The 10669-nt window shown below is 36.5% G+C and overlaps 1 protein-coding gene across 3 annotated transcripts; it reads right to left on the reverse strand.

The window, feature by feature from the left end:
* Window positions 1–300: 300 nt before the first annotated feature.
* On the reverse strand, window positions 301–6084 carry LOC120083445 (O-fucosyltransferase 15). Of its 3 annotated transcripts, none has more exons than XM_039039212.2 (10): window positions 5275–6084; window positions 5090–5173; window positions 4904–5003; window positions 4728–4789; window positions 4507–4595; window positions 3784–3904; window positions 3560–3703; window positions 3089–3423; window positions 1819–2059; window positions 301–808 (listed from the first exon to the last, which is right to left on the reverse strand). In XM_039039212.2, the coding sequence occupies exons 1-10, from the start codon at window positions 5815–5817 to the stop codon at window positions 500–502; spliced, it is 2028 nt and encodes a 675-aa protein (XP_038895140.1). In that variant the 5' UTR covers window positions 5818–6084; the 3' UTR covers window positions 301–499. The 3 variants fall into 3 exon arrangements, with proteins under 3 accessions (XP_038895140.1, XP_038895139.1, XP_038895142.1); XM_039039211.2 differs by having other exon boundaries at window positions 4728–4792; XM_039039214.2 differs by lacking the exon at window positions 5275–6084 and having other exon boundaries at window positions 4728–4815.
* Window positions 6085–10669: the final 4585 nt, after the last annotated feature.

The raw sequence follows: 10669 nt of genomic DNA on the forward strand, positions 1-10669 counted from the left end.
TACATATCACTTCCATTTAGCATTTGACATGTCTTTAATCCATAGGCCCACACAACTATTAAATTCTTCGCTAAAAATGAAAGACAATACTACCAATGTACTTTAAACTTTTCCACGAATATGTAGCCACCAAAATTTAAGCAACATTTTAACAATTCTCCAATACAGAGAGTAATATGCTCTACTATTTTTGGCCTGTAATCTACAAAATCCCAACTCGTCTTACAAGAAAAGGAAAGGAACGGACCTTCGAGAATAGAAAACATCAACAAAGAAAGTAAGGTTGCATAAAACATGTCATGAACAATTCTAATGACAAATATTCTATTACCATTATGTCAATCTTATATTGGAGTTTGACCCACTAAAATAAATGGGTCCTCGACTCCTCTAATCCAATCAATTAACAATATGTGATATTTCTATCATAATTTAACAAAGAAAAAATGGTAAACTACCGTGGAAAAATACATTGAAATCAGTACGCGATCAAGCAAAGTTACCCTGTCCAGCACATACACTCTTTACACCGTGGATACCTATAAACGCTCCTTCCTCTGGGCCTTGTCAAGATGTGCTTTGTTTGCCTTACTGCCTTCCTAACTCTTATCTCAAATATCCGCCACTCTATAGTGTTGTTCCTTGAAAATATGCTTGCAAGCCTTCGCTTGTTTGGTCGAATTGTAGGCATCCTTCCACCGCCATAGTATATCCGATAACCAGACACAAGAGATGACAATTGACTACCAGAGTCTGTCATTGCAAATGCATCCGCAGCTGTGCAGCCTATGAAGTCCAGTGCTGCTAACTAAAAGAGCATAAATCCATTATTAAACTAAAATGTGACGATAAGATTGTAAAGTACTTGAAACCCTTCTACACAAGGGGAAAAAGACAGAAACAGTTGTACAACCTATAAAGCATATCCTATTCAAACAAGGTCATGAAAAAGAAAGATATATTCACAGCCACTTCAAGCACCAGAGTGTTTATTAGGATTGTCCATCCAATGAAATGACATAGACACAAGATTATCATTCAAAGAAAATAAATAAGAACTTGCTCGAGATCTGAGGAAGGGCTTTACTAAGCAGAAGAACAAATCCAAATGGTAAATAACTTCACATATACAGAACAAGTTTGTACAACAATTATCTCATGTGTTCTAAGAAGCACAACACAGATACGAACGGAGACGATGACACATCTTATTTTAAAAATCTAGGACATGATCAAGAACACGCTTATTAAAATATACATTTTAAAAAAATATATCATTATTATACCATAAGAATATTCAAAGTAAATGAGTTGATGAATTTATATGCTTAAAAAACTTAGTTGGGTGTAATTCACAATCAAAATTTATTATTAGTGTCATATATGTGTCTTTTTAGTCTACTTAACAAGTGTTCTTTGCATGTCTAACACATTTGTTGCACTAACAAGTGTTTGATACGTGTCTAGCAAGTGTTAGAATGTCCAAGTGTCCAACACGTATCAGACATGGATATGGTAGCCAAACTAAAGTGTCCATGCTTCTTAGCATGTGTTATTCCTTCCAGGTAGTAAACTGCCAGGTATCAGCTTCAATAGAGGAGCAGACGGATAAAAAATGGATACAAGAAGAATTCTCAGCTAAGTCTTTTAAAAGGATATTCTTCTAGGAGACAATTCCCGAGAGAGAAGATTGTTTAGCAAACTTGTAAGAACACGAGAATAAAACTAAAAGTAATATCCCAATACAATCCGCATATCTATATTATAACAATATCCTATCCAATTCATAAGGAGTCGGTGATCAAAGCATGTTATTACCTGAGAAGAAAAGTTCTTGAAAGGTTCAAGCTCGGTTGTTGAAAGCAACTTCTCCTTTGTAACCAGATTAGGATACAGACTAGTTAGAGCAGTCAACCTTGTATTTCCTCCATATATCTGCGAGCCTGCTACAAATATCTTTGTCTTGCGTTTGAAACCAAGAGCAGCAAGCATAAGTACAGCTTCCTCAGGTGTCAAAGGACAAAGACCTTCTGACCTAAGTTCTGCAGGAGAAGGTAATCTGCAAGAAGAAACCAAAATTTAGTTAGATCATATTCCAATATATAAAAAAATATATATGCTTTATTTCGCTTTCATAAAACAGGACCTGCACCCTTGGAGACATTTTTGTGGAACTTATGGGCATTGAGGAAGGAAAAAAAGAACAAGCTTTACAATTTGTGCAATTATGATTATTTTTTTCCGGGTCAGGATAAAAAAGAAACATGGAAATAATGTAAGAAATGTTGATGGAAAATATTGATAAGAAAACAACTTTATGAATAGGGTCATGGCCTAGGTATCAGATATAACTCAATGAGGAATTATTCTACCAGTCTCCTTTTGAAGATCTTGCTATCAAACTGTTGGGGACAAACATTCTTCGGCACGTGGTTGTATTGAGCAGTATGGAAACCTTAATAGTGAATACTAAGGTTAAAAAACACTATATGTAATTACACTTATTCTGTCTATGACAAAACAGTTAACAGTGCCACAGGCACAAATTAAAACAAATATTGAGAGATTAACTTTAAGCATAACCACAATGCCGAAATTAAAAATTTAGTTTACTGAAAACCATATAATAAAAGACAGAAACGAAAGGGCCAACACTGCATCCACTAGGTCCAAAATATAGGTCCCTCATTAAAAGCAACAGTTCTGTATAATGCGATGAATTCGAATCTCTTCATTAGGAGTGACACTATTAAACTCTTTAATAAATGAAGAATGATGCTCCCTATCTTTTGGGCACGACATGATGCATAGAAGACAAAATTACAATGAAAAGGTGAATATTAAAGCTCTTATATAGAATAAGTCAAGAGTGGAAGGCACAAAATCCAAATCTCCCGTCTAAAATAGAGCTAACGACAAAGCTCAGAAGTTTTACCGAAAGGTTTAGGCATTCAGAGTAAGCCATATTCCCAAAAATAACAATGAAAATTACGTCAACCATAGGTAAATGAATGAAATGGTTGTCATCTTCCTGCACATACACATATGGCGTATCCAACAGATGACTGGAGCAAGTAACAATACTTACTTAGTAGTTTTCTGGAGAAGAGACAATGCAGGGAAATGGACTGCTCGATAAGCTTCCAACTCTTCTCTTTCTTCTTTGCCTCCACCAAATTCACAGAGAGAATGAGCTACCATATCAATTTCAAATCTCAAATGTACAGATAGGTATCTAGAAGCTTTTGTTGAGCGAGCTTTTCTTTCCTTCATTGTTGATTCTATAAATGAACCCACAAGATGTTTGTCCAATGGTCCTGGGTAGCCTTCTTTTTGACGTAGCCTTTGAAGAAGCAAAGCACCAGTTCTTTGAATTTTAGGAACAAACCTCAGGGCATGAAAATTGCATCTGCATCGAAGTCTCTAGATGGAATTCCCAAATCAGAAAAACGAAATACAGAGAACAGCAACATAACTAAGGAAAATAAAAGGAGAGCAGCATCTATTGATTGTAAAACACAAAAAACATACAAGAACAAGGGCGTCCAGGTCAAATTACCTGTAACTCAAATGACAAAGGGTCAAATGCCAACCGATTACCAAAACCCAGGAAATGCACAACCTTATTCTTAATTAGAATAGGAAGAATGTTTTTCAAGTAGAATCTAGGCATGGCCTCTTTGATAATGTCAGCATCCGTTACCTGAAAACCCATTAAAATTATCAGTGCAACTGAAAACACGCACATAGGGAACGTGAGAAAGGCATCAACTGAAAACTTACCACACTTCCAATTGCCTCCAAGTCTAAGGACCGTAAATTATCCGGAAGTTCTTTCACTATATGGATGTCAGGAGTCATGTAGTTAATAAAATGATCCTCCTGGTAGATATCGCTGAATTGACTATAATATTACAGAATCTTGTAACATCAATTTTTCATTCAGAGAAATAATAACTGAAAAGTATGCTTATGGACTGACTAATGCGTAGAATGGCAAATACAATGAGGACAAAGCAGTATTGTTAAGGGCATCAGAATAATTAATATTATATCGGTTTGAATAGCCACTGTACGTCTTTAAGAAAAATGGAAGTATAAATAAATGTTAAAACCATATTTCTGTAGCTAAGGAAGACATAAAGTTCTTTCCCACCCAATCCAATATGAAAATTCCTAACGTAGCCATGAATGTTTTATTTTCTTTGGGTTTTATGAGTAAACCTTACAGTAGCTATATTAACTTTCAATTCAGGAGCTGTCTAAAAAATTTTCCCAATAAAGAGATCAAAAGCACTGAAGTGAAAAATGCGTCTGAAAGAGCTACAGAAAGACCTTTATTAACAATCAATCAGGCACCAAAATGAATTAAGCCATAGATACAGCAATAAAGCATGAACATTTTCATTAGCGAACCAGACCTTCTACACATAGAATCAACAAGTACAGAATATAATTCTATAAAAACTAGTAACAGGAGAAAAAGGAAGAGGAAAGAATAATCACCTCACATCTTTCCAAACGCTACTGTACATAAATCTGGGAACAACCAGAGTTGAATTAAGTAGTCGTGCCAGGACAACAGCATTGCAAACCTAGTTCATGCAGGGAACGGAACCATAACTAAAATGCAGCTACTAAAAGTTGAGATACTCTTCAAATCTAGTGAAATATCATAAATGGGTAGAAAGAACTACAAATTAGGTTCAAGTAAGGGTGTCACTCACAGCTACTCGCTGTTGATTCATTCCACCGTTTGCAGTAACCATAATGTATCCGATATTTCTCTCTACTACCATGTCAAGAGTTTTATTGCTAAAATTAGGATAAGAATTAATTCCATTAAAATTCAAACACATGAAACGCATTACAAATGCACGTAAACTGAGAAAAATAGACTCACCGCTGGGCTCCCAATTGCGTTGATCAGCACATGGCTTCCAAGCAGACGAAGCAACCACTGGCTCCTGCCACAAATCCTTTGGCTCCGGTTTGTTTTCTCCCTGCCAGTTACATATTCATTGATGAATTCCCAGAAAATTCACAAAGAAATCGCGGTAGATAGAACAAAAGTGATCTTCGAAAGTACCTCAGCCAATGCGTGGGCGGCCAAAGCCAACAATCTACCATAGTTACCCTTCGGCCATTTATTTCGACTAATCTTCCTTTTTCCCTGCAAGAAAGTCATTAATTGGACTCCAGCGTCCAGACATGAAATAAGATGATGAATTCGTTTGAAGAAATTGAGGGCAATTTCGAATCAACAATACATGCCTGAACTGAAATCCTCGAAGAAGACACATTCCCAGAAAATCCAGGATTGACTGTGTTATCATCGTGTTCTTGAATTCTATCATTTTGTTCTTGTAGTCTCAAAAGCATGACCCAATTCACAAAGAAAAACAAGCCAACCAACAAAATCAAAAACAAAATCCCTTTGATTCGCTTCCTCTGGTACCACACTGTCCCCGCCCTCTTCTTTGCCCGCTTATCGATTTTAAATTTCTGCGAGCTATGATTCAACGGAAACCCAAAAAGCTTGAGCCCTGAAAACGAAGACGCGTGTTGAACATCACCTGAGAATTGGTCGAAGCTCCCGAATCGACTCGGAGCGAGGCGGGGAGAATGGGTCGGTGAGGTTTGACGATTCCTCGGCGTGGTGGAGCCAGAGCGAGAATGGAATGAACCAGAACGCACATGACTGATGCCAATCCTGGTTTCCGTCGAATCGGAGTCTTCTTCTCCGGGCAGTGGGTCGTCGATGACGCCATTCAGCTTGAAATTTGATCCCATTACAGAGATTGGAAGATCATCCATGGAGGCCAATTCACGAGGACGATTACGGATCCGAGAGAACGAGATGGGTGGAAGAGAGTTGGGATTTATAGGAACAAAAAAGAAGTGCTAATTGCATCGGAATATATTTTTAGTTGCCACGAAGAAGGAGATAGAGAGATGAAACGTAGCTGGGAATTTGTAGGTTGAGTCACCCTTACTCATGAAACTGGTTCAAAGTTCTGCCTCGTCTGCCTCTTGCGATGAACTCTTGGAAGTACGAACGAAAGTGTTGAAGTGAAGAATGATATCTCACAAAGGGCCGATGTCGGGCTTATGATGCCTGTATTTGGGTGCGGAGAGTTATTAGATCTTGTTAGGTTTGAATTCATATGTATTTGGATGTGTTCATATGTCTGTATTTGTGTAGAATTATTATGTCTGAATTCATATGTTTGTGTTTGGATGTACAGAGTTCATATGTCATTGTTGGTTTAGTTTTTGTATTCTCTAATAATTTGTCTATATGAATACTATTTTTTTATTAAAAAAAATCTTATAATCCAATTATTGTATCCATTCTATTTTGAATAAGACATTGATTGCATTTTTTTTATCCTTTCTAATCTCAAGATATGATATACAATTCAATTTTATATTATTCATTCCAAACTTCTCATCAAAAAAGGGCAAATGGTTTTACAAAATAGTGTTAATTTAGATCAGATATAAAATTCATTAAATTCATTCCACATTTTACAACTTGCTTAGAAAAATTTGCATCCATATCTAAGGGCCACATGCCGCGGGCCATTTGTACATGTCACAAAAAATCAACAAATATATGATACCTATGGAAAAAGAGACTAGGGGAAGTTACAAAAAATAATAACAAACCAACTTGCAAACACCAAGAACGTAATTAGTTAGTCTTGTCCAACAAATGCATGTAATACCTTTTCCTTAATGGTGGTGGAATGACTAGAAAACTGTCTGTTCGCTGAATATCATTCACCAACAGATCTATGAGGGTCAATTGATCGTCTTCCTCTAAACCTTCAACTTGGTAGATCTGTTCTATGACCTCTTAATGCCTCTTGAGCTCTAATTCATATTTCTCTTTTTGCCATTGCACAAGTTTCTCCATTTTACTTTCCTACACGTCCATTGTTGTGTGTACAATGTCAAGCATTTCATATTGGAAGGGGGTTTTCTTGCGTTTTCGTTCCTCTCGTATCGTTAATTGATCCAGTACGCCTACTGATGGGTGTATATGGGAAAACCTCATCCATCCCATCAATGGTCGGTATGTTCATATCAAGTATACTTTCTTGTTGCTCATTAACCTGTGATCTCAACTGAATATCCTCCAAATGTTCATTTGTTGCAGATGCTTGATCGTACAAGGTTTCACTGCCTTCACCAGTGGCCCTATCTTTCCCAAATACAATTGAAAGCTCATCATAGTGGGGGAACGGTTTGTGTCTCAAACTTATCGCGTTGGGATGGGACTACAGACAGGAATTTATATTATGTTAGAACATAATATTATATTAGAAAGAGTTCACCATTGTAAGATAATAATACTATAATGGTCTCTTACCCGAACCCATACATCGAAAACCTTTTTCTCTACTTTCACACATTTGAACTCGTCGTTCCAAAAAAATTCACTGCATGCATTACTTAGCATCTTAGCGATTGCACAATATTGTCTCTTTAAAAATCTAACATTGCACTCTATTGTCGATAGCCTGATGGAACAACTAGAAATTTTTTTGGTAAGTAGACGTTACAGCTGTTGTAGATAGCCAAACTTGAATGTTTCATTATCAGCTTGTCAACTTGTTTCTACCAAATGCAATAGTGACTCCACTAATCGTGCATCTTCAACCTTTGTCCAAATGTGTTTTGTCATTTTCTCACGTCCTGCCATTTAGTTGCATACATATGTATAACTTAATAAAATAAATTGGGCACGTTAGATAAACAAAGTTTGAGTACAAATAGCATAGAACATATTTCATCATTCACATGAATCAATTAACATTACATAAATTAAGATAATTCAATACAGTAGATTGTTTGAACTGAAAGATAACATAATCTAAAAGTAGGAGGAAGGTATTCATAGTAAAACTAATTGAACAAGAAACTTTGTGCTCATAATGCTTGTTCCCATTCATCGAACATTCGCGTCAGTAACTCATCCCTGAAAATGATCCATTCGTCGGATGTTTCAATACATTGTATATTTTCATCGCCGAGCATGTTAGATGTAGAATCTTCATCATCCATTGTTCAGGACATTGTAGTTTGGCCCATCTCCCTTGTTATCAGGTTGTGTAGCAGGCAACATGTTGTTATTGTTCTACATTGGATCTTAATTGGGTAGTAGGATTTCCTACATAGTATCGCCCAACGACCTTTGAGTACGTCAAATGCTCTTTCTATGCAGTTTCTAGCAGATGAATGTTTCATGTTGAAAATTTTTCGTGGATTAGTCGGTGCATTTCCAGCACCACACCATTCTAAAAGATGATACCACTCTCCCCTATATGGTGCCAAAAATCCCTTTGAAGGATCTCACATCGAGAGTTCTATGAGCGTGTTCGGATCGTTTCGATCTCACAGTGACCGAAATAGAACAATATACATACAATACATATAGTTATGCATTCAAAACTTAATTAACGGCGTGCTACGAACAAAGAAAAATAACAAGGAGATAGAGTTCCTGTAAAACCCGAACCCTAATTACTTTAAGTAAGAGTAAGTAATGTGATGTCTTCTAATGAGTTAAATGAAGCCATGTTTTAGGAGGGATAGAGGATGGAAGCAAGAAGAAATAAGCTCTTGTGTAGCTAAGTGTAAACCCCGAATTCTAACTTTCCTGAACAAGCATGTTTAGCCAAAGAAATGATATATTAAATATCTAAAAAGTGAAAGTCCATGTTGTTTATAGGAATTGTTGAGAAAGGAAAATAAAATAAAAAAAAAAAAAACATATTAAATAAGGAAACTCATTTATTGGCTTGGGCTGGAGGCACTAAATATGGGATGACGTGGCAGTTGATCCTTGGATTCGAGAGGCGGCAGGAAGATTAAAAGGATGAGGAATTTCGAAAGCTTGATTTCAGCAATCTACATGAGCAAATTTAGTGAAATTGGTGCCATTTGAAAGCTGAGACAATCTAGTTTTCGAGGTTGGCTTGCTGGAGAAAGATTGCAGGAGAAGAAGAACAAAAGTGAGGAATTTGCAGAGGAGGCAGAATCTCAGATTAATCAGAGCTCAAGGTGAAGATTGGAAGCTCCAGGCCAAACTATAAGGAATTTTTGGCTGAAATTTTAAGTAAGAAAGTTACTCAATTCTAAACATGTTTGTAGAAGGAAGTTTCTTCAAAAGAGGTCTGAAGTTTGAGTTATGAATTTTTTAAATTGTAACAGAGAATCTTTGCATAAGCAGACAACTGCTTGGGAAGAACAAGCAATAGCTCACCGTGGAAAGTTATAGCGAGATATGGAGAATGAGGATCTCGCTAATGAAGGAAATCTCGCTAATTTTATGCTAAGGATCTCACTCTAGAAGTAAATCTCGCTAGAAATTAGGCTGAATCTTGCTGGTAAAGTAAGTATCGCTAGGATGGAAGTTTTCTAAAGGAAAAGCTTGATCTCGCTCATAATGAGGATCTCGCTCATGATGAGGATCTCGCTCATGAGGAAGGATTCACTCATGATGAGTATCTCGTTAGTAAAACTGTCTTTGATGATGAAAGTTCCATTAGTAAATGAACTATTTGAGGTATTTTGCTAAGAATTCTAAGTAGTTTAACCGGGAATTATGTCCTTTCAGGCCAAGAAGAGCTAGGAGAGGTGTATAAGCCGTTAAGAGCCCCGACGAGCTGTGAGTGACTATGTGATGATTTAATGTTTTAATGATTTAGAAACCATGATTTCCTTGAAGTTATTTCTCATGCTAAGTGTTATATGAAGTGCCAAGCAAAATATGTTTGAAAGCTATTTCACATGCTAAGTAAAGCATGTTTTACATGGAAATTGACATGATTTAAATATGTTATATTGTCCAAATATTTTTAGAATGTTTTAGTAACTCCATTTTCATGGTGTTTACTAATGTATGGGTTTTCCAAGTATGTTTTCCATGTCTAACGCATGCTAGTGGTTTTTACAAGCTAGTTCAATATGTTTTAAGCCAACTTATTTCACAAAGTATGAAGTATACGTTAGGGTTAAAGCTAAGGTTGAATGAAGCTTGATGTACTATGTTTTAAATACCTAAGGTTGTCAAAGTACATGCATTGGTATTCCTAAACATAATGAAAAGGGATACTGAAGGTAGGGAAGGTATCCTAAAGAGTTTTCTATGCTATATTTGAAAACTATTCTTTTAGTGCTTTTCAAGAACTTGATAGCTTAAGTAAGTCGGATACTGAAGGTAAGGAAGGTATCTGAATAAATGTACCTAAGGTGTTGATGGTACATAGAAAACTCCACGTGCACGTAGGTAGTTATTAATGAGAGGCCGAAGTATGGGTCTCCTAGGTCATATACCAACAAAGAAAGGCCGAAGTATGGGTCTCCTAGGCTATATACCAGCAAAGGGAGGCCGAAGTATGGATCTCTTGGCCGGTAACAGACATTGGGAGCTAGAGCGATGTATGCTCATTCTCAACTAAGGAATAATGATGCTTAATGGTGGTTTTAAAGGTTTTATGTACACGTTTGCTTGGTATATTTTAGTTTCAGTATTATGTTTTCAAGCTTTCAGTTTAAAGCATGAGATTTATGTTTTTATTAAGTCACTCACTGGGCTTCTAGCTCACGTTTTCAAATGTTTTCCTTTTCAGGTAGCGGTTAGTTCCCAAAAGACTTT

The sequence above is a fragment of the Benincasa hispida genome, chromosome 8 (assembly GCF_027475165.1).
Source record: "Benincasa hispida cultivar pf3 chromosome 8, pf3_genome.v1.1, whole genome shotgun sequence".
NCBI lineage: Eukaryota > Viridiplantae > Streptophyta > Magnoliopsida > Cucurbitales > Cucurbitaceae > Benincasa > Benincasa hispida.

Bases quoted from the DNA above. Each gene is read 5' to 3' on its own strand.
- LOC120083445 (XM_039039211.2), bottom strand. From the start codon at position 5,817: ATGGATGATCTTCCAATCTCTGTAATGGGATCAAATTTCAAGCTGAAT. The intron at 5,174-5,274 runs GCATGTATTGTT...ACTTTCTTGCAG, and splicing joins CTTCGAGGATTTCAGTTCAG to GGAAAAAGGAAGATTAGTCG. The intron at 4,793-4,903 runs GTGAGTCTATTT...TTGACATGGTAG, and splicing joins ACGCAATTGGGAGCCCAGCG to TAGAGAGAAATATCGGATAC.